A 25,400-nucleotide genomic window follows, 5' to 3' on the forward strand; every position below is an offset into this window, starting at 1 on the left:
ATTTGACTACAAGTGTGTTTGCACATGGTTAAAATCTTATCAGGAAACAATCTGGATATTGAGAATAAGAGTTTTGGGAATAATGCTTGTCTTTTAAGACCTGGAATCACAAAACAAATAATAGGAAAATGCAAGCTGGTCTGATAAACAATGCATTGTGTTGGTTAGTATTACTACATTCATGAACTGAAACTGAAGATAGGGTAAGAAAATGCCAGCACACAGAGTCTGTGGTCCTATAAGGGTTAGGCTCTGTGGGTCAGATGTGTTTATGGAGCCGAGTGCTTTGTTATACGAGTGAATATTTAAAAAAAAAAAAAAAAAAAAAAAAAATCACAATTTATCAGTAGTCACACAAAAAGAAATGGATTACTCGTTCACCTTTTTACCTCCTTTCCATTGTAAAAGGAACTAATGTAATATTGTAAATAATTTTGCAAAATAAATTGGCCAAACATCCCACCTGGCACATCTATTTAATTAGCGTAAGCGTTGAGATAGGTGTGCTGTGAGTGGTGTATCACAGCAGAATTGGGAAACAGTGCTATCAATGCTGCAGCTCAAAATTGGCTATATTTTAATGTAAACCTGAATAAGATTAAATACAGCACCATGTCTTAATTTAATCCAGAATTTCTCTACTGTCAGCCATCACAAGAGTTCCAGTGTCACAAATAGTTTTTACAAACATAAGGCTTGGACACCAAATATATAAAATAAGGAGCTGCAGTTTTATGTATGTAAAAAATAAAAACTGAATGCACTACATAAAACCTTAGCCCTACTAAGGCTACAACAAAAACTCTTTGTAATTTTACAGTGCACTAGTTAGCCAGTGTGGTCACTTCGCTACAATAAAAGCTGCTGGTTACAAGTATTTTGAAATGCGTATATATTTTCAGAGCAGACCATAATGAATTTCTCAATAAGAATTATGCACTACTTGGTACACAGAAGTAAACACATGCCACAGGTATCAATATATAGCCTCCTTTTGGTTCTCAGTTTTAACAAATGCTCTAATCTAAACTGCAGAAATTGAAAACTGTTGATGCAACAATCAACATTTCTGAATGGAAGTGACTTCTGTTATGAATGTGTTATGCAATATTTCAGATCCAGTACAAATCACAGTAGGACTGTGCGATATAGCAATACAGTATCTATCAATAGACATTTTCTTATATTGTCTATCGCCACTGTCGCAAAAGGTACTTTTTGGCAGCCGATTTAAGTCACTATTGTCGGCACTAGGAGCTACTAGTGGTTTGCTGTAACAAAACAACCACTGAAGAATGTGACCGAGCAAAACACCCCAACACAGAACAGGCATTAGTCCAACTAAAAGATGAGGAACTTGTGCCTAAAAAGGGAGGTTTTGTTGTTTGGATGTGATTTGGGTATAACAAATCAAACACTGACCAGAAAACAGTCATTTGCAAGGTATGCCACAATATCAGTCAGAAATATGTGCGGTTATTTTGTATTGATAATTTTTTCCCATCAATTTAAGAGAACACAATACATTATGATAAGTCATTTCAAGATATTAATGTATTCAAATGATTGTCTATATCACACCAACCCTATACTGTAGTGAAATTAATATGCAGGTGATTAACATCCAATGATCAGGAGCGGCTCAGGGATGACAATTGTGTAATGCCAAAACCCGGAAACGAGAAGCATTTTAGCGCTCTCGCTGCCAGCTTCGCTCCGGGTTTCAGAGGGCAAATCATGACACCAACAAGTAGCTAAATGAGGCTACAGACGCTGTCGGGGACAATTTAACATCATGCCGAATAGGAAAAGTCTTTGAAAATAAACTGGTTCAGGTATGCTGTGCACAATTCCAAAAAAAATGTAAAGTGAAGAAAATGAAGATTCCTTCACAGAGTAAATCCGTATTATGGAAAATGTTTTAAATCAAGTTTGGAAAAGTTCTCAGAAGCTGTCTGATGGTGACGAAGTCGAGCAACTGTGGTGTAGTTTGTTTATAGCATACAGTTAGCTTTTTATTTCTGGCGATTGTATTTAGGCTCCAAAATCCATAAAAGTTGTGTTCATTTGTGAAAATTATCTTGAGGGACAAATAGTGTCAGTATTGTAAACTTTTGTTGATCACAGAGCTTTTTTTTTTTTTTGCAGTAATCCAAAAGCCTATGGGAAAACCGTATTGGGTTTTTGTCGAGGGAACCGGTGTGATGCTAACTTCCGGGTTCTGGTACAAAATGGCGTCATCCCTGTGCCACTCTATTGGGTGATTTGGCTGCGTCTCTCCTCCTGTAAACACTGTTATTGCCTTTTCTGCATACACCTGAATTGTTTTCATTTGGTTGCATATTGTTATATTGGATTGCATATTTTCATTTGGTTGATGGAATATTTATTTTTACTTAGCCTATATTTTGGGTACAATTTTTATTTATATTTTTGCTTCTACGAGATGATGCACTTTAAGGACCAGTCTAATTTGATGCAAAGATTTGTACATCAACAGGAATGTAGCACAACATGGAGGTGAAAGCAGTTTACTTAAATGTGAAAGTGCAATAAAAATATGTTGTCCCTAAAAACAATGAATAATCATGACAAATAATTATGATTATAATTTTGACCATAATGGTGCAGCCCTACCATGTACCAGAATTTAACCCCTTTTAATGCAAAATGGCCAGTCCTAACCTTGGGTAAACCTTTCAATAATCTAAACGGTGTAACGAGCCAAGAGTCTTGGACAGAGGGAAGTCCATCAAGTGACAGCATTTGAAGACTAGGTCACACCCAGGTAGTTTTGTGATGAAATCCACTGCGCAAATTCATCTTTTTTTTTTTTTTTTATCAAAGTTAATCATATTTCCAACTTTCATTATACTTCCAAATTACAAACATACTCACCTCCCATTGCATGTGTGGTGGGATATTCCTGATCTGCAGTTTACAGCTCCTGAAAGAAAAATTTCCAAGAAAGAATATAGGGTGTAAATTCGGAGGGAAGTAATGACGACATTACCACATCACAGCAAGCACATTTATTCCTCAAATGAATGACCAAGAAACATCTTATGTTTTCATAAACAAATATTTTAGAGCAGCTTAAGGGAAGAGAGCAAGTCATGATCAAATAATGGTAATCAACATTTATCAAAAAGGTTTTGATTAAACAGATTTAAATACATTCTGAATAGGTCTAGAAAAAATTTAGTTTTGTAACACTGTAGAATAAAGCAATTAAATGAACCTAAAAGTAACTAAAACTGTAACACAGTCTGGTCCTCTGTTTATTTAAAACTAGTTAAAGGCATTATTTAAAATATTTTACCTAATGACCTAATAAAACAAAAAGGTGTGAGGTTATGGAAAGCTGTAAGAGGGATTCATGTGAGACACTATCAGTAGGTATAAAATAGCACATGAATGGATGACCAAGGCAAAGTTTTTGTCTGGAAAAACAAAATACGAGTATATTTTCCATAGGACATTAGTAAATGTTAAAATACACCAACTTGTCAAATAGAAATATATTCAGATATTTTATGACTATCTGCATTTGAAACAAGACATCTGATCAAACTGAAGGCAGTCCGATGGAAAATATACCCAGGCTTTTTGGGTTTGTTGTTTTGTTTTTTTTTTTGCTCATACATATAAAACAAACATTTAAGTAACATTTAACTTAAATTTAACATTTAAATAAAAATACAGGAGAATTCAACAGATAGCTTTTTTTCCCCAGCCTCTTTACATAACCTGGTCAACTCTGCCACTACTGTACAAAACAGGACAAAGGTTGGTTGTCAACACCTGTAGTGAGGATAAGGGAGCACAACAACATCTAAATGCTAAAGATGAACTCGGTATATACACCATTTATTTGCAAATTCAGTGGATTTACACAGAGTTGTAATCCTGACGATCTACAATAAAAGTCTGAAGCACATGAACAGTCACTCCATCACACACATTCTGTCAGATTTCATGTACCCACCACATACTGTGTTCAGCATTTACATAGACAATGATCACAATGTGTACTATAGGCTATTAGTGTCAATGGAGATGGAGTAAACTCATACATTTTTGTGACTGTGTCTCTGGGAAGCTTTAAGATTAAACTCCCCCTTCTAAAGCCTCTACTGTAAATAGGAACAACCAGCTTAGCTAGATAAAGTTTAAACTCAATAAAAACAAGCTTCTAAAAAGTACAAGTTTTTTCTGTAAAATGAAACCATGTAGCTGGCCAGTCAAGTCCAAACAGTTTAATAGTCAAAAGGTTTTAGACAAAATCTAACAGGGTGACACAATTGGCAGAGCCAACAGTGCAGAGAGGGTTTTTTTTTTTTTTGGGGGGGGGGGGGGGGGGGGGGTGTACATTTAGCTACATTTTTACTTTGACAAATTTGTGTTAACAGGGCAAAATTTTATATAAACTGCTGTTTGAGTGGCATAGTCTCAAGCTTTGGGCTAGAGTGTTTTCCCAGTTGTGTGTGGTATCTCGGGCTCCGGATCCACAAATGTGTACATCTGAACAGTCTGAATTTGTCAGCACCACATTACTACCAAGTTCAAACACTATGCGTGTTTGCACATTTCCGTCTGTATTTGATAAATGAATGCAAACAGGGCATTGTTCAAAATAGGGTACAAATGAAACCTGCCTTGAACACAGTTTCTGTGCATTTCTTATGCAAACACTACAGACAGCAGAGGAGAATAATTTTAATAAATGGGGGGGGGGGGGGGGTTATAAATCAGTGAAATTGCGGTCATTAACTGCTTTTAAGTATTATTTCCTATTTTGTCCAGGAATGTGTCCATAAATGAAGTGCATCGACAGAAACCTGAAAGGGCCAGAGTTACTCTAAAGGCTCATTGGCCCTGGTCAAATGTTGGAAAGTAACTAAATGTGTGTTGATACAGTTACAGTGGAAATGCTTTTGATTTTTCTTGCAGTGTGAAACTTTTTTTTTTTTTTTTTTTTTTTAAATTAGAATACACACATGCAGACAATTACCACAGTGGGCAGAGTGACCCGTTTTTGTTTAAAAGCAAAAAATAGAATACAGTTAAAAACACCAAAATCAATCAAATGATGCAATAAATGACTTCCTGCATATGATCTGTAGATAATTATAGTTTCAACTGGGCACTTGGAAAAAAAGAAAAAAAAAATCCATATAGGTATTGGCTATCCAAGAAAATTTCCTTTTATGTTTAGTCAGTGAATTCCTATTTTCTATTACACCTAAACTCACAAAGGGATAAATGAAATAATTTTTGTAAAAATCTGTACTACAAGAGATGGCACAAACACTCCTTTTGTTTTCATATGAGGGGGCATGTGATTGTGAGAGGAATCCTATGATATATTATATAGATAAAGCCCCATTACAATGCAGTGTGTACTTAGTCCAGATTATGAGCGCCAGTGCTGCTCACTTGTTCTTCTGAAACGTGTGGCATTGTAACTGGTCATTACAAAACATTGCCCCTGATAACAGTCTTAAAAATAACTGCACACTTCCAAATTCTCTAAAATTAGACCATAAACACTATGAATTTTTGCAAGGACCTCTCTATAATCCAGATCTTAAATATCCACCAGCACAAGAGCTATGCTTCCATTTATATCTAACTTTTTCTTCTTCCTACAAAACTAGTAGGAATTATGTTTTTTCCAGCTCTGACCCGCATTACAGTGGGAATGCATTATGGACCATTCTTCTCTGGTGCATTAACTTATAGGAGCGAGTGAGTGAGTGTGTGTGTGTGTGTGTGTGTGTGTGTGTGTGTGTAGGGGATGGGCGAGCTCGCAGTGCCCCATTTCAGGCCGACAGAGCCCCCTTCTGCCCAGGGATGGGGTATGGTTACTATAGTGACGGGTTCGCCTACAGACATGAATTAATTGTGTGTGTGTGTGTGTGTGTGTGTGCGCGCGTGTGTTGAAGATATGTACATATAAGTATATTATATGTACATATAAGTATGTACATATAAGTATACTACCCTATGTGCAAGTTCAAGATGTCACCCAGCATAAGAGCAATTCTCTTAACTATGAAAAACGCCTGTGTAGCCTTGTGTTAACATGATTCATAAAACTGCACTAACTCAAGACACCCAACTACAGGAATGGTTTACATGATACACCTGACAGTAAAGCTACCACTCCCAAAATAATGAAATTTAACAATAATAAACGATAAACTTTCCACCAATTTGACTTGTCAGATTTTTCCCCCACACAAAGATTAGTTGCTATGCATGTTATGAAATAAGCATTTCTACACAGTAAATTCCCAAACCAAGAAAGTTATACAATAAAAATGCACATAACCTAACTACACTATTAAAAGCAACAAATAAAACCAAAATAAGGCACATTAAGTCATATATAATTTTACAGTCAATCAGTATAAGTATGTGCAGACTTTATGATTTGGAGAAAAAGTCAGAACAACTAAAGTCATGAGAGAATACGTTCCATGTTTGGCCATCATTCAGTTTTAGCTTTAAATGGCTCATCAAAGGCAATCCTGCATACCTTCTGTGCAACTTGCACGAAGACACTTCTTAGAATCTCAAACGTAGCTTAAATAAATAAATAAATAAATAAATAAATAAATAAATAAATCTCAGCCAATGCACATTTGGGAAAGGAAGCGGGAAAAAGACCCACACAGGCACAGCAGCAACTTTTACAACTATACAAAGATGTTGATAATGTCTTGCAATTTCATTAGTAGATATGTTTCCAATGTAATTTTTGCCTACACAGTGAGACTTTTTTTAAGACAAGAATTTGTATCTACTTTGGAAGCCTTTCCTACCTTGCCCCCAAATACACAGTACAAGATCACAGAAAATGGACATTTAACCACCGAGGAGGACCCAGTGAAAGAAGACAAAACCCCCACGATAGTTAGGTTACAAAGAATCTCACATCTTATGCACAACACAATCCAGGCTGAACTATGAATTCTGCTCAAATGTTAAAATTAATTAGACTCCAGTGGCAACCATTTCCCAAACCACAGTGGCAATTCTAATATATATTAGTTTAAAACACAATTTGGAAAAAAAACGCAAGGCAATTTTTTTTAAATTGAGGCTATCCACACTCCTACATACTAAAACACAAATCACAGCCAATGTGCACACAAAGAATCATGTGCTGTGTGAGCATGTGTGGCAAAGTGGGTAAACCGTCTCTCACTGGGTGGAATGCTGCAGATTTCCCAGCATTCATCTTGCTCTACTTTGTTCATACTAGGTAACGATCCAAACCCACTTTTACATACATGACCTCTGACACACACATTAGCCTGTATTGGGCTCAATATATTTTCACATCACAGTCTAAACATCACTACAAGCTGAAATTTCTCCTACAAACTCAAAAAAATAAATTAGGCCAGTCAGATAATGGCACATTGCGCTGTTAAGTTACATTTCAATAAATTGTAGCAATAATTAAAACAATTAATATCAAACACCGGTGAAGACCTGTGTCCAGCGGCTTTACACATCTATACAAAAACCTATTCAACCATACAAGCAAAATATAGGGGACACTTTTCAGGGTGTGGCTGGATTTAATTGTACCAAGATCTCCCCGGAACTCGCCATTTTAATAGGAGGCGCTCGCACTGAAGGCTGTTTAGCCTTTGTACGGATTTCACAAAACATTTCACCCCAGGACCATTTTGTAAACGTGTAAATCGTTTTAGCACCATTATGCAGCTGTTTTGTGAACGTAGTAGAACTATTATCTGCCTTATTTTAAAAAAATATTTCGTCCAATTGCTTGTAGTTTGAAAACCAACTCCCCTAACGTGAAGACAATACTGTTACGCGATTCATTCAAATTCACACCGAGTATAAAGCTCGCATTTCTCTTACAGTTACACACGCTCATGGAAGTTACTGTTAAAATGAACAGTGCTTTTATCAAAGTACGCGGAAATGCAGTATGCGGACCCTGCCTAAGCTAAAGCCGCTTTTCGTAAACTAGGCCTCGAACCCTTCTGTGTGTGTGTGTGTGTGGGGGCTATGGGGAGTTCACACACCGCGCATGAGCAAACAAGCGGAAGCGAGAGGGGACACGAGGAAAAAAGCAATTCCTTCTTAAATGGTCACCACTGTTTACTATTTATTAAAAAAAAATAATTAAAAAGAAACCCGTGGCCTTGTGTGCTAACATGCTGATGTGCCGGATTTCTTGCGGCCTTTGCCGACAGCTTGGAGTGAGTTGTTTATTTAAAGCACACAGCCGTGCATTTGTTTAAGGCGAAAAACGGGTTTCAGGTTAAAATCAGCCCATACACACATTTCTCGCTCATTGTGGTGTTCAGTCCGAAATACCCAAGTTGAAATCTATTTGAGAATACAATGCTACATACATAATGAAAACATTGAAACTAGCTACCATAGACCCACGGTACTAAATAATTTAACTACAACCAATATTTGAGACCATAGACGCAATTTTCTATTACGAGAGAAAGCTAGGCCAGGGGTAAAGTGGTGCTTCTTTATTATTAATTAATTATTATTTTTTTTTTTTTACCTTTGACGCTTGGGGACTGAATGCTCTACCTCTAGAAGTTTTCCGTGAAGTTCTACTTTTCCTGGGGGGGGGGAAAAAACATTTTATTAGTCAAAGCCAAGACTCTTAATTTTAATTGTTTTCAAGCGATACCCATTTTAAAATAGGATATATATATATATATATATATATATATATATATATATATATATATATATATATATCTCCACGTATAATGGAAGTGACTTAATGAAGGCATTTACATCGTATAGTTGCTAATTAATTAGCTGAATCAGAAAGAGAGAGAGCGAGAGATCCTCGCTAGTTCCTGGAGGTTAAACATGGAAGACAAAGTTGCCCCCTGCACCACGAGCAGGCCTCAATCGAGCACAGCGAAAAACTGACTTGCTGAGGAAAATAGGACGGAAACTACATTCGAGTCTGGCAAAGTCTACACACACGAACACACAAAAGCTAATTAAGGGTCGGTGTATAAATCTGATGACGCCTTAAAATGTTTAGTGTTAATCAAAGGCGCCTTACGAGTAGACTCCACGCCACCAAACCCAGCCACCTGGCGGGTCAGCGTTCAGGACGGCGATTACGTGAATGCGGTTTTAACAATGGAGCCGGGTTTATAACCCAACGAGGATACTTTGTAACATTCATAGTATCCGAAAGATACATCAATTACCAAAGAAAACAGGCCTATGTGAACGCCTACGTGAGTCAGAGCATTGAAGATACACACAGCGGAACTGCTTTGCCAAAAAGGAGTTTGAATTGAAACTGATTTTACACTCATTTGCCTGTGTGTAAAGCCTATTCCTAGGACGCCGCGAATTTCATTGAAAGGATGGTATGTGGCCTGTTCGAGCAGAGAGTGGCCACTTTGTATCTTCGGCGCGGAAAACCTGTGGTTTAAAAAAAAAAAAAAAAAAACCCCACCGGTCAAATCGACACACACTTACCTAGGCACCATCGCTCCCTCCTCGCGCAGCATTTCAGCTGCAAAGCGCGTGAACGTCTCGTGTACAAGTGCACGTATTAGAGGGGACACAACGTGCCGAAATTAAAACAAGTCTCCATTCTCACCTGAAAGTGTGTCAATGGCCTTCATCGCGATCTTGTCGTCCGGGCAGTCCACGAACGCGTAGCCACTTTTGACTAAAAAGGGCGCGCTGAACGGTATCTTCCACTGCTCAAAGATAGTTTCCAAGTCGAGCGCGCTCGTCTGCTCGCTTACATTACCGATGTATAGCTTGTTCATGTTGCCGCGCGGTTAAGGGGAGAAAAAGAAAGCAAAAGCGACCGTGTTTTGCAAAAGAGCAGCCCTTTTTAATCGCGTCCCTCGGACGGGCAGTGCTGTGAGAGAGCGGCGCACTGTCTATCAGCCGGAGCGGGCGTGTTCTCCTCACTCGCTCCAAAGCTGCCTGGATAGATACAAGAGAATTATGATGGACGGGAACTGCGCACTGGCTGCCTCCAATATCTTACTGCATGTCCTCCCTCTCTTGTTTTCAGACTTCAAAGGAAAAAATAACTACTTTTTTTGTGTGTCTTCGTCCGAAGTTCTTAACCAACGCGACAGGGGAAGAAAAAAAAAGTCACACGTTAATGCGGGCGCCGCCTCCAAATAAAATCGAGGGAAGACAATGGGACCAAAAACCCCACGGTTATTCCGTTTTTTTTTTTTTTTTGTTTTTTTTTTTTTTAGTGAGCCACGTGTTCAAACTGCAAATCAATTCCTCCACATGAGTGAGGAGTGCCGCTTGATCAATTAGGATAAGTGCAGGACTTTTGAGAAAGACTGGCGTGTGGGTAGAGACTGGGTAATGAAGGAGTGATTGGATTTGAGGTAAAACCTGGCTGTGTGGACTGAGGGATTCCGTGCAGACTCCAGTAGTATTCATCTCGGTGAACTTTCTTTTCCTGGCTCGTGATTGGCTGTCAGTGATGTAGTAAAGCGGCGTGGCGCGCGCCCGCTACACAGTACACAACGGGAAGGGTGGGGGGACAAACCTATGGAGGCCTGTCGTATAGTGGCAGAGGGGGAGGGTCTGACATTCATAAAACACATCCTGCGTGTTCGGGCTCTAAACGGCTTTTACTTTACTCATGTTAACATTTTACACAGTTAAAATAGTATGTTAATGCACACGGTTTGCACTTGTGACTCTTTCTCAAATGTATGGAGTGAAAAAGGCTACCACACACGTAGTAAGACTACCCCTTGCTTCTTGGCCTATATTTGTATCCCGTGTGCGTGTTATTTGAGTCTAGTAGACAAGAATAGCAGCTGCTTCTTCAGGTTTTATACAAATAGTTGTAATTTTTTAAAAACCTGTATCGTTTAATTGTTTAAAATAGTAACGGTTTCAATGAAAACCACTATACTATCCCGCTGCACGTTTGTAGCCTGTATGGAAAATGATGTTTTTTTCCCCCAACATAGTAGACTAACAGCTCTTGTACGCCAACAATGAACCATGCTGTTCCTTTAAGACATAACACTTCCTAAAAGAAAATTGGGAAGAAAAAAAAAAATAAAGCACGGCGGTCAACGGAAACAGTGAACCATTCCACACCACGCTTTCATACATAGTCAGAAAACCGAATAGAAACATTTCAAGGTGCTTTATGACAAATGCACATTTGTATTACCGAAGCTTGGGTTAAAAATTTGAATATTAATGTCATAAAATAAGAATGAGAACATTTTAAGGCCTGCGAAAGTGTATTGCTGTGGGATCTGCTCACAGGCGAGGGAGGACTGCTGTGCTGTAAATGTACAACTCACCTTGCACACTGCTAATTACTTTTTTCCCCCCAGTGTTTGTAAATATTTGCTGTTGAATTCAACATATTTAGTGCTAAGGTTATTGAAGAATTCTCCAGCTGTTTGAGAAAGTTCATTTCAGTTTTAGCTGTGTTTTGCGGGCATATCCGGTTGTTCTTCAAACAGGCAGGATTGTTTGGTTCTGCTCCTCTCTCTAGCCAACCACTGTTAACTAAGTCACTATCTATCTCGAAACTTAGGTAGTGTGCCATTGGATCATCATAACACACCATAACACTAGCACTGAATTGTCTCAGTGAATTTATGTGATGTATTATTTGCTGTGTCATAATTTGGATGCTTCTTACCCAGTCTGTTGTTTTGTCCTGAGACTGAGGTGTTATGTGCATAGGGAACATTGGTGTATTGGTTTGTTGCTTTTTCTTAGATCTTAGTATTCCAGAGATTTACAATGAAGTGCAGGGGCCACTGTTTTTATATATCTAGAAATATGTATAGAAAAGGGGGAAAGTTGTTATTTACCTGTCATTTTGATTTTAATGTACACATTGCCCTTATTAAAATCAGACAGTGTTCAAGTCCCCAAGGACAGACACATTTCCCTGAGCCCAGAAATGACACTCCTCTCTAGAAGCATATCCTGTTCCAAGTGCAACATTTTCCTATTTCCTATGTATTTATAAAATAATGTTTTTTTGTTTTGTTGGGTGTTTTTTTGTTGTTGTTGTTGTTTGGCTTTGTTTCTTCTTTGGTTGTTTGCTAACGTGGATGACACAGAAAGCTGTGTGAGCCAAGACTGGTGTCAGAAAGTATTTGGTGGGCATCTCTTGCTTTTTGTTGTTGTTTCATCTGGAAAGAGTTTGTTCTTCTTGTGAGGTGCCAAAAGACCAACTGGCTAATCATGGAAAGTCTGGTGATTTACATATTTATGATTATATTTAGCACCATATTTACAATTCAACCAGCTAGGTTAGCAAGCTAATAAGTATCAATAATAAGAATCTATTTAATTTCTATGGGGTGTTTTTTTTTAGTCAGTTCGTCCCATACCCCACGTTGGCACTGATTGGTGGGGGGTTTAATATTTCAGGGTTTTCCCCCTCATTATGTCCCATTAAAATTTCTTTGTGACTGCAGTTTTGTATTTGCTCTTCTCTTTGCCCCTGTAAAAACAGCTGCTTTGTAGACTTTGGTGTTACGTTTACTGGCTAATGTTTAGTTGCCTCTCTCTCTCACACACACACACACACAGACAGAGTGGGAAACATATGAAGCGCTCTGATTGGTTGGTATGAAAAACCAATCAGAAAAGGGCGTCTCGCCCCTTGCCACGCCCACTGGCGCGCACAGCAGTGTTCATTCATTGGTTTCCTCTACTTGCTATTCGATACGAATCCGGGCAGGAGACAAGGCATCTATTCCCTTATAGATGAGTTTGTATTTTAACGTTATAAAATTCTTACTCTAGTCCATAACTACGTCGCTATACAGTTTTCTCTCCATAAACTATTCGAATGGCAAATAGTATGTCTTGTCTTACAATAAGGTGCTTACATAATGTGAAACCTCTTTACTTGCGCGTTTTGGTGTGCGATTATTATTATTATTATTATTATTATTATTAAATTATTTTATCCAGTGTGTATTTTTAAATATCGTTAACACGACTTTTTATATAGGCAGTGCCAGTGCCTCGTTGTTTGTGTGTGAGGGTGTGGAATGTAGACGTTGCTCCGCCCGTTATCTGACATTTTCTATAGACTGCACTCGTGTTGTTCATTGGATTCTTGTCCGAAGAACAGTTTGAAACCTAATTATCAGTTATGCACACAGTAATTAATTGAGTATATTTAAGGTTCGAACGTCAATTTAGGGTATTTATAATCGTGTACACTTCGGGCTAAGTTTGCACTGTCTATATGATTTGAACTCTATAGCAACAGGCTGCCGATGGCATGGAGAGAAATAATGTCTCCTGCGTGTCCGTTTAGGAATATGGACGTAAACCCATTTGTAAGTCGACCGTCTCTTTTAGTAATAACTGCTTGTTGTATCTGAATTCGAAAATGATCGGAATGAAAGATCTCTCCCCGATTTAGTCGTGTAATATGATTCCCAGTGGCGTGATCATTCGGATGTATGTATGGATGGATGTTTTCTGTGCAAGCGCCATGTTTGATTCAAATGAAAGGTAATGTTGCTGAAAAGTTCAGTAGCTCGCAAACCTACTGCCTACTTTCACTGATTATTTATTTATTTATTTATTTATTTATTTATTTGAGTTGAAGGAATCCATCTGCATATTTCTTTACACGAATTGTCTCCTTGAGTAGATGTTTGCCATATTTTCGTCAGTTTTTCAGAAGTTCTTCAGTATAGTTAATCCATAGGCTAAAAATCAGAAAATGGCGGCGCTTTTTAACTCTGATACACTGTATAAAAGATTCAGATCAGACTATTTCTGTTTGTTTAAACTATACAGCAAAATACTACCTTTTGTAAGAAGCAACAACACAATTTAACTGCCTAATAAAGTTTGACTGTTTAATTTTAGACATTGTCTGGTTCTTTCACTTGGAATTGTGCAGAATCCTTCAAACTGTAAATGTTTACTACAAACGATACTGTACACTTATGTTAGATCTTAATTTAAACGTGTTAGTTTTGTTACATTATGTGGTACAAATGTTGAAAACTAAAACTTACCAGGGCTATTTAATTTATAGGAAGGTCATTAATATCGTTTGTAGGAAGAATCACATGTTGTATAAGGTGCAAACTGTAAAAACAAATAGTTGGACTTTTTAGTTGTTCACTTCACATTCAGTTGAGATTAAAAACAGGTTATACAAACCATTTCCCCATAATTCCTCACTTGGTCACAGAGAATATGAGCATTGAAGCTTTTCTGAGTAGTATATTTATCTTGCATAACAAACAACTGCATGAAGAATTCAATAGATGTATATATTGGAAATAATGTTAATAAACTGTGCAGTGACGGAGACTTTGTTTTTAAAAAGTGAATACATATAATTCAATTGTAAATAAAATGCATAAAACCTAACTAAATATAAGACTGTGGTTTAAGAATGAAACTAATGATAACTAATAATCTATTACCCTTTCAACATTTCTCTGTTTACATAGTGGGTAAACACAATGACATCTTTTGACTGTAATTGTAACTGTAACCATAATTTAAATGTAAATACCATGCAAATCTTTATTCTTATATCCTTTTTTTTACATTGCAGTAATCAATCCTGAGACCTTAAACAAATCCTTGTACATCTTGTACTTCATTCTGTTCTCAAAAAAGCTTCAATAATAAATGAATAGGTAAAATTAGTGTGGTGGTAATTGCAAATGGAAACTGAAATATAGATGACTTTTTAGAATTTCTACCGCACAAAAATGTTATAAACGAGTCCAAGCAAATCCTATTGTTTTAAGGAGCTTTATACAATAAATTAATAAATCTAGTAAATAAATTAATTGCAAATAAACATATTTATCTGTATAAAAAAAATACATACATTTTTGTTTTGGCCTGTTGACTGAATATGCTAAGATGCAATAGAAATGAGATCAATAGTATTAACTGTTTACATGTTTGATAAAGCTGAAGCAAAAAGTTTAAACCAGAATGTTTATTTTATTTATTTATTTTATTTTTGTTTAATGACTGACTCAGTCAAACCATCAATGTTGTTAAACCAAGGGGGAAAAAAATCCTGTAAACCAAGGGGGAAAAAAATCCTGTAAACTAAGTTGTGTGGTGACATAACAAAATCACAAATATATTATTTTGTCAATGTTTTAAAAAGCATCCTGATATAATTGTAGCTGGAAGGGGATCAGATCTGTATATTCACATAATGGCACACATTGGATATAAATGTCTACACACCCCTGTTAAAATGACAGGTTTTTGTGACGTAAGATTATGACACATGAGATAAATCATGTAAGATGTTTTCCCACTTTCAATGCGAAATTGAAAATTATACAAATAAAGTAAAGAAACAACTAGAAAACCGTTTAGGAGAAAAAAGTACAATAAGCTAGTTACATAAGTATGCACACCCCTAAACTAATATTGGTCGTGCTGAAAGGTGACATGCCTTTTCATTGTCAGCTTACTAGCATGCACCTGAAGGTTTAGCACTGAAATCGACTGGTATTTGTAGCTATTCATGATTCCCTCCACCTTGATAACAGCCCCTGTTCTGGCTGAAGAAAAGCAGCCCTAAAGCATTATGCTGCCACCACCATGCTGCACAATGGGGATGATGTGCTTTTTTTTTCAACCAAACATACCTTTTGGAAATATGGAATTATTATATCTTTTGGAATTGGTCTCATCAGCCCATAAAATATTTTGCCACATGATTTGGGGTGATTTAATTGAGCTTGGATTTTTTTTGTGTGAGAAAGGGCTCCTGTCTAGCCACCCTACCCCACAGCCCAGTAGGGCTGGGTGGTATATCAATATAATATAAATGTTGTGATAAATGATTTCACGATACACTTCTGAGATATCATTAGTATGATTATGTATTTTTGGAAACATTTTTAATAATTACAAAATAAATGGTATGCTGTTACAAAATGAATGGATGCTGTTGAGTTGACGTAATTTTTTTGAAAAACTTAATCTTCTTGGTCTTTGTAGGAATTAAAGAAAGTTATCGTCAAACTCAGTTTAATGTTTTCATTTATTTTACTACTGTTTTGCAGACAGTTTGTTAGCTAAATTACATATACACGATGTGTATCATGATGTCCTCAAGTATCATGATATTTTTGTCATATTGCCCAGCCCTATAGCCAGACGTGACGAGTACGAGAGGTTGTCGTCACATGCAGAGAGCATTCAGTGCTTGTCAGATATTCCTGTAGCTCCTTTAATGTTGCTGTAGGTCTTTTTGGCAGCCTCCCTGGTAATTACTTGTCATGTCCTTTTGTAAATTGTGGAGGGATATCCTGTTCTTGGTGATGTCACTGTGGTAGCCCATTCTCTCTATTTGTTGATGATGGCCTTCACAGTGTTCCATGGTACATCTAATGTTTTGAAAATTCTTTTATACCCCTCTCCTGAGCGATATCTTTCAACAATTGAGATACCATACAGGGTTTGTAAGCTCTTTGTGGACCATGGCTTCAGCTGTCAGATGAAACCAAGGAGATGTCAAGAAAATCCCACAGAAACAGCTGATCTTTATTTAGGGTTAATCAGAATAATTTCACTGATGACATGGGTATGATAATTACTTTTGAACATGAGATTGAATGTGATTTGTTCATTCTGAACACAGACACATCCCAATTATAAAAGGGTGTACACACTTATGCGAGCAGGTTATTGTAACTTTTATGTTTTTCCTATTTATCCCCAAATGTTTCTAATTGTTTTTTGCTTAATTTTTATACATTGTAATTTCACACTGAGGGTGGACATGATTTATTTTACATCACAAAAACCTGCCATTTTAGCAGGGGTGTGTAGATTTTTTTTATATGCATTTTAAAAGATTTATTATGGCAGTATTTCTGTGTTCAACTAGATGTTTGTGTTGAATATTGACTTATAATAATAATAACAACCTAATGCCCAAACCTAATTTTTTATCTAGGGTTTACAGATTAATATTAATTGATTGATAAGATGTAATAGTTAAAAATCTCATTACTGTTATTATAAGCTGCCAATCCTTCTAATACGCATTTCAATCAGTTTCTAATAAGCTCACCATTATTTCAGTGTATGAAATAAAGTATTCAAGAGTACCGTAACAACACAGCTGAATTATCTAATCAGCCAATCATGTTGCAGCAGTGCACTGCAAAAAAATTATAATGCAGATACAGGTCAAGAACTTATATTCAAAATAAACATCAGAATGAAGTAAAAAAGTGTAACTTTTAATGTTCCATGGTTGTTGATACAAGATGGGCTGGTTTGAGTATTTCAGAAACTGCTGATCTCCTAGGAATTTCACACACAACAGTCTCTAGAGTTTACACAGAATGGTGCGAAAAACAAAAAAAAACATTGAGTGCACAACAGTTCTGTGGGTGGAAACATCTTTTTGATGAAAGAGATCAGAGGAAAATAGCCAGATTGGTTCAAGCTGCCAGAAATGATATAGAAACTTAAATAATCACTCTTTACAACTGCAGTGAGCAGAAAAGCATCTCAACATGCACAAAACCTTCAGGTGAATGGGCAACAGTGGAAGACCACATAGGGTTCCACTCCTCTCAGCCAAGAACAGGAATCTGAGGCTATAATGGAAACAGGCTCATCGAAACTGGACAGTTGAAGGTTAGAAAAAAAATCACCTGGTATTTTTCCAGTCTTCTTCTTTCAGGTTTCGGTATGCCTGTGCCCATAATAGCCTCAGATTTTTGTTTGTGACTGACAGGAGTGGAACCTGATGTGGGCTTCTGTTGTTGTAGGCCATCCCTCGCAAGGTTTGATTGTGCGTTCTGAAATGCTTTTCTGCTCACCATGGTTGTAAAGAGTGCCTATCTGAGTCCTGTCAGCTCAGATCAGTCTGGTCATTCTAGTCTGATTGCTCTCTCTTCAGCAAGGTGTATCAGCCTACACACCCTCTGCTCACAGGAAATTCTAGAGACTGTTGTGTGTGAAAATCTCAGGAGATTGTATTTGGACAAGCAAACGTGATCCTCATTGAAACAGTGCCTATTAATAAAGGTGATACACTATCAAATGACACATAAAATGTACATTTTGTAATAATTTCCACAATTTAACAAAAAATTAAGTACACCCCTACAGTTATCACATCTTTAAATCCATAAAATTAGAATCAGGTGTTGAAGATTGGATGCCAGAGATGAGAACCTGCTTAGGGAGTGCAGGTGGAATCTGTCTTATTTATACCCCTCTCATATCTAGTGTTTGGTGTTCCCTTTGCTATTGAGGTGTGTGGTGTCATTATGCCAAGATCTAAAGAGTTCTGCAATGCCTTAAAAAATATTGTGGATGCCTATGAGACTGGGATTTAAAAAGATCCCCAAATTATTTGAAATACATCATTCCACTGTAAGGAAAATAATCTACAAATGGAGCAGATTTCAAACGACTTATTTAAATTTTTCCAGGACTGGCCGTACCAGCAAATTCAGCCCAAGAGCAGATAATCTGATGCAAAAAGAAGTCTCAAAGAATCCCCAAATCTCATCACAGGATCTGATAGTAAGTCTTGCAACTATTGGTGTCAAAGTGCATTCTTCTACAATCAGAAAGAGATTTGACCTGCATGGGAGGTGTGCCAGGAAAAAGCCTTTGCTGTCTAAAAAGAACATTAGAGCAAGATTACAGTTTGCCAATGAGCATATAGTCAAAGTCCAGGCCTTTTGGAATAATGTGCTCTGGACAGATGAATTAAAGATAGAGTTCTTTGGCCACAGTGACAGCAGACATGTTTGGCCCAGACCAAAGACAGCTTTTCAGGAGAAGCACCTCATACCAACTAGGAAGCGTGGTGGAAATGTTATGGTTTGGGGTCATTTCACTGCATCAGGGACTGGACAGCTTGCAGTCATTGATTCAACTATGAATTCTGCGTCATATCAAAGAGTGACTGAAGATAATGTGAGGCCATCTGTCTGAAAGTTGAAGTTGAACTGAAAGTGGACCTATCAACAGGATAATGATCCTAAACACACTAGCAAATCCACCAAGGAATGGCTCAAAAAGAAGAAATGGAGGGTTATGGAATGGTCTAGTCAAAACCTGAATTTGAATCCCATTGAAATGTTGTGGGGGGATTTGAAACGGGCAAAACATGAAAACTCATAGAAAATCTGTGGGGTGAACTGAAGAGGAGAGTCCACCAGCATGGACCTCAAAATTGGAAGGCTCTAGAGAGATTCTGTATGGAGGAATGGTCTCAGATCCCTTGCCATATATTCTCCAACCGGAGAAGGCATTATAGGAGAAGACTGTTATCTTGGCAAAGGGAGATAGCAAAAAGTATTAACTAAAAGGGTGCCAATAATTGTTGCACACCTATATTTAGCAAAGTTTTGTTTTTTTTTATAAACCTCTGTTTTGTTTGCAATTGTTTGACATCCATGAGAGCAGAGCATATTTGTGAATTTTGTTTAACAAAAGATCAAAAGGTTAAACAATAAAGACAATTTTCCACAGCCTACTTTGCTCATATTTACCAAGGGTGCCAATAATTGTGGAGGGCACTGTATACAGTGGTGCTTGAAAGTCTGTGATTGAAAGTTAGAATTTTCTATGTTTCTGCATAAATATGACCTAAAACAACATCACCTTTTCCAGTCCTAAAAGTAGACAACGAGAACACAGTTAAACAAATGAGACAAAATATAATACTTGGTCATTCATTTATTAAGGAAAATTATTCAATATTACATATCTGTGAGTGGCAAAAGTATGTCAGCCTTTGCTTTCAGTATCTGGCCCTCTTTTGCCTCTATAACTGCAACTAAACGTTTCTGGTAACTGTTGATCAGTCCTGCACATCGGCTTGGAGGAATTTTAGCCCATTCCTCAGTACAGAACAGCTTCAACTCTGGGATGTTGGTGGGTTTCCTCACATGAACTGCTTGCTTTAGGTCCTTCCACAACATTTCTATTGGATTAAGGTCAGGACTTTGACTTGGCCATTCCAAAACATTAACTTTACTCTTCTTTAACCATTCTTGGGTAGAACCGCTTGTGTGCTTAGGGTTGTTGTCTTGCTGCATGACCCACTTTCTCTTCAGATTCAGTTCATGGACAGATGTCATCTGTGGGGCATCCTCAAACGGAAGGTGGAGGAGCACAAGGTCTCTAACATCCACCAGCTCTGTGATGTCATCATGGAGGAGTGGAAGAGGACTCCAGTGGCAACCTGTGAAGCTCTGGTGAACTCCATGCCCAAGAGGGTTAAGGCAGTGCTGGAAAATAATGGTGGCCACAAAAAATATTGACACTTTGGGTCACTACTTTACATTGTAGCAAAGTGTCATTTCTTCAGAGTTGTCACATGAAAAGATATAATCAAATATTTACAAAAATGTGAGAGATGTACTCACTTTTGTGAGATACTGTGTGTGTGTGTGTGTATATATATATATATATATATATATATATATATATATATGTGTGTGTGTGTGTGTGTGTGTGTGTGTGTGTATACATACAGTATCTCACAAAAGTGAGTACACCCCTCACATTTTTGTAAATATTTGATTATATCTTTTCATGTGACAACACTGAAGAAATGACACTTTGCTACAATGTAAAGTAGTGAGTGTACAGCTTGTGTAACAGTGTAAATTTGCTGTCCCCTCAAAATAACTCAACACACAGCCATTAATGTCTAAACCGCTGGCAACAAAAGTGAGTACACCCCTAAGTGAAAATGTCCAAATTGGGCCCAAAGTGTCAATATTTTTTGTGGCCACCATTATTTTCCAGCACTGCCTTAACCCTCTTGGGCATGGAGTTCACCAGAGCTTCACAGGTTGCCACTGGAGTCCTCTTCCACTCCTCCATGACGACATCACGGAGCTGGTGGATGTTAGAGTCCTTGTGCTCCTCCACCTTCCGTTTGAAGAAGTTATTTTGAGGGGACAACAAATTTACACTGTTATACAAGCTGTGCACTCACTACTTTACATTGTAGCAAAGTGTCATTTCTTCAGTGTTGTCACATTAAAAGATATAATCAAATATTTACAAAAATGTGAGAGGTGTACTCACTTTTGTGAGATACTGTACACACACACACACACACACACACACACACACACACACACATCATTCATACATTACTTTGGCCATGTGGTTGGTACAATTGTTCTGCTGAAAGGTAAAGTGTCCCAAGCTTAATTTTTTTTAGCAGGCTTAAGCAATGCTCTTGCAATATTCTACTATATCATCACTACTGATACAACAGTGCTTTCTGTGATGTTCAACCTCTTAGATATAATTTTACTCTATTCCTAGGTCATGAAATTCTATTACCTTATCTTTAACTTCCTTACAAATGCTGTTTAGTAATTTTCACAGTCCAACTGAGATTGTTTTTGTTCAGAAAATGTGAGCTGTATTAATATTTCACAGGTGGAGACCAATTATAATTCAACTGTATCCTTGTTAAGACAATATATTTCATCTGGAGCTTCTGGAACCTGAGGGTCTGAATACTTCTGCAAGCAGTAAAGTTTTTGATTTATTTTGAAATATTTGGTAACCAATTTCTGTTATGGGACACAAAATAATATATCCATGTAGGGTATATGTGCTGTATAGAAATTGGTACTGTAGATTACAGTATAGTACTGTGGATTTTGGAGTATTTATTTATTTATTTTGTTTAGGTTTTTTTAAAGAAAGTTTGCCAGCTTCAGACTGTGTGTGTGCATCAGAATCCCACAGGATGAAACAAAAAACTTTTTACTTTTGGAGATTTTTACTTAAATGTGCAGTTTTAAAGAACAGCTGATCTGGAAACTCAAGAGGAGGGTTCCCTAACTACAACTCAATAACCTCAGAAATAGCCCAAAATGTTAAAGCAAAGAAAAACGTAGACATATTATTCTACTTTTTCTCAGTCTTTTCGGGGAAGCAAGTTAACAATGGTGTCCATTTCTAATTTGCAGTCTGTACCTGCAATACGTGGAACTTGGCAACCCTGCTCATGAAATAAACATCATTAAATGAATCCGAGATGCACTATTCTTTTTCTTTCGTGGTTGGAAAATCATACCGTCATTATAATGAAATGATGCTTCAAGGACCCCAGATCTGAGTTTGTCCAGGTTCACAATAGATTCTGATATCATGCCCAGTGAACTTCTTTCTGGAATGTAACAAACCCAAAAACTGAAGTGGATCTGATAAAATGTTATTAGATGGACATTGTTGTCATCTGCAAATAACAATTTCTTGATTTGGGATACATATTGTTGTTTTGAACATAATAACTAGACTCCATTTGTTGAAGAACAAACACAGTACAAGAAAGACAGACAGACCAGGCTAATGAAAATAAGGATTCATTATTGAGGTATCATCCCGCAGAAAAGAACAAACAACCTGACATCAGCTGCACACAGATTTTCAATGTAGATGTTGGACAAAATACAGTCATAGTTCCTGAGAAAAATTAATGTAGTCTCAATTTTTACATGCTTATCTTGAGAAAAAAAGAGAGAGAAAAAAACAAGATCTTAAAAGAGATTTATGACTGTTGTGAGGATGGCAAATGCCTACTACTGAAAAAAAAATGTCATGATTAAACATTAGTACAATCACTCAGTATTCATAATTAAATACTGGAAGTCATATTTCTATACGTTTTTTGTTTTGCTCATCAACATATTAAACAAGACCAAAAAAACCCCCATCATATTTGCAAAACAATCCATCATCAGCATGGATAAAATAAATTAGCATCACAAGGCTTCTGTGCAAAGATTATTAGGTTAGGACGTTACCTGACAGCTTGTCAGCTATTCCTGTTCTACCTGAATGAATATTGGTGAGTATACTCTCAGCTAAGTCTCAAGTAGCCTACATACAGCACCAGTTAGGGTGTGAATTTGGCTTGTTGCACAAGATGGCGCTCTCTTACTTTCGGATTACTAGTGTGTGCATTACTACTCCTGGATCAGTGCTGTTTTTAATCTGAGATGTTTATTATTACGCCATTGTGACACTGGAATGAGCATTTTAACCATTAAACTGATAAAGCTGACTTGCCAACAACAGGAAAAAGGTCTTTACTCCACCAGTATGTGCCTCTTTTGGCTAATTCTGCAAATTGTAATATGGAAATAAGATTCCATGCATTTCCTGTAGATGCTAAGTCCTTGGGCTCATTGGCTAGCTAAGATAGGACAAGTGTTAGGGTTGGATTCCAACTCAATAGCTTTAGTATGATCAATTATGTAATCTTCATGTAAAAAGTCTGCAGTAGTAATTAAAGTCCAATTATTTAATGATATAGCAAGTTTTTACCTGTATCTGTAGTCATACACATGATATCTGTTGTACCCATCATAGCCATGATAATAATAAAGTCTTGTCTGGGGCAAACACTGCTGCTCCTGCTTGCCCATTACTGCAACATGAAAACAAGTGTTACTGCAGCTTACTAGCACATCACCACACAATCACACAATTAAAGTAAAACTTATAAAGTAAAACTTTTGGTTTCCAGCTAAGAAAAATCACACCTCAGTTTTCTAGTAAAGTTGTGTGCAAATGTCACATGCAAATTCTTGGTTACAGCTAATTTGCATTTGATGTTCCCCACAAAACTCCATAAAATCCAAAGTTCACAACACTGAAATGACAATACACCAAATAAGACTTTCTCATAGGAAGAAGTCATTTTGAGTCACATTTATACCATTAAAAATATACAGTGCTGTGAAAAAGTATTTTTCACAGAAAAAGCACTTTGGTTTCCTGAGTTCTTCTGTTTTTGTGTATATCATAGTAAATTGTTTCAGAAATTAAAACAATATCTAAGATAAAACAAAGGCAACTTGAATAAACACAAAATAAAATTTTTAAATGATAATGGTATTTATTGAAGCAAAAAAGTATCCAATACCAACTGGGCTTAGAGTGTCTAATACTAAATATGCTTTATAAGTATTATGATTGCACTACTAATGCACATTCTTCATATTAAAAATATAACAAAACAGCTTTACATGAAAATAATACCACTCTCATCTACACCTCTAGTTTATTTAAATGACAAAAATGTATACAATAATAAGATATACATTTATCAGTCAATATACTTTCTATGGTGTAGTACAATCCAGGAATTCAACATGGCAAGTGTTGAATTGAATATAAACTTGAATTTTGGCAGGCTTATATTAAACAAGCTACTGTGCATAAACATCACATACCTTACAAACGGCAAATGAACAACCAATCCAAACACATGCATTGTAGGCTGATTGGCATGTCCAAAAGTGTTTGTACTGTATGAATGGGTATGTGAATGTGTGTGTGATTGTGCCCTGCAATGGAATAGCACCCCTTCCAGGGGGATTGTGCCCCATGCCTCTTGGGATAGGCTCCAGGTTCCCCACGACCCAGTAAGGATAAGTGGTACAGAAAACGGATGGATGGATGAATTACAGTCCTGTATTGTCAACAATAAACTTCACTCCTCTAAGAAGAATATATTTCAAATGGCAGTCCCAAACTAAAAGCTTATCAATCAAGCAAACATTTAAATCCACACTGGCTGAGACACAGGTGAGTTAAAGGCATATATTATAGTCTAGCAAACAAACATAAATGGTTGTTCGTCGTCTCACTGCCTCATGTCACATTTTTAGGTGAACTGTTTCATTTTGTAACAGCTGACCGAATCCAAGACCCATGACGCCATTTATACAAAGAAGACAGCAAAAAAAAAAAAATCATATTGCTTGGCTATACAGTCGGATGCACAACTGAGTCTAAACTACTAATCTAAATACATTTGGTAAGTGCTAACTATAGATCCTCCACACGCGTTTATGGATTGTAATCCCATGCTATCTTCCGTAATTGTTCGATTATTGTAGCCTACGTTATTATGGTTTTAAACAATGATTGCAAAGAAAATGTAGAAGCTAGCTGGAAGCTATCTACAGTATAAGATATTATAGATATTATTAACTTCTCGCATCCTGAATTACTGAGTAAAAATTAACAGTTTAATATCAATCTCAATAACTGCTGTGCAACTTCACATACTGATAACTGATAATCGAATCCTGGAGTTTCCAAACCAGATTAAACTGAAATGCGATGTTGCCCTTTCTCCTACCAGTAGCTTGCAAATGGAGCTGAGATTCAGTTCAATTCAATTCAATTCAACTAAATACATATAGCACTTTTAACAATGGTCACAACGCAGCTTCACAGAAATCTGGATATAATTGTTCAAATTGAATTTATCCCTAATGAGGAATTCAGAGGTGATGGTGACAAGGAAAAATTCCCTGAAATGGCATGAGGAAGAAACCTTGAGTGGAACC

The 25,400-nt window shown here is 37.0% G+C and overlaps 1 protein-coding gene across 4 annotated transcripts in view; it reads right to left on the minus strand.

Moving 5' to 3' along the window:
- igf2bp3 (insulin-like growth factor 2 mRNA binding protein 3) overlaps positions 1-10,495 on the minus strand; it is a 28,572-nt gene extending 18,077 nt beyond the window's left edge. Inside the window, exons 1-3 of one of the 4 annotated variants that reach the window (XM_053637532.1) lie at positions 9,644-10,493; positions 8,570-8,630; positions 2,899-2,947 (exon numbers count right to left, since the gene is read on the minus strand). In XM_053637532.1, the coding sequence (XP_053493507.1) occupies positions 2,899-2,947; positions 8,570-8,630; positions 9,644-9,818 (285 nt within the window). In that variant the 5' untranslated portion in view covers positions 9,819-10,493. Of the gene's footprint in view, positions 1-2,898; positions 2,948-8,569; positions 8,631-9,643 lie in introns of all 4 variants that reach the window. The other 3 variants (XM_053637533.1, XM_053637534.1, XM_053637535.1) reach the window with 3 other exon arrangements.
- Between the last annotated feature and the right edge of the window lie 14,905 nt (positions 10,496-25,400).

This window comes from Ictalurus furcatus, chromosome 12 (assembly GCF_023375685.1).
Source record: "Ictalurus furcatus strain D&B chromosome 12, Billie_1.0, whole genome shotgun sequence".
Taxonomy (NCBI): domain Eukaryota; kingdom Metazoa; phylum Chordata; class Actinopteri; order Siluriformes; family Ictaluridae; genus Ictalurus; species Ictalurus furcatus.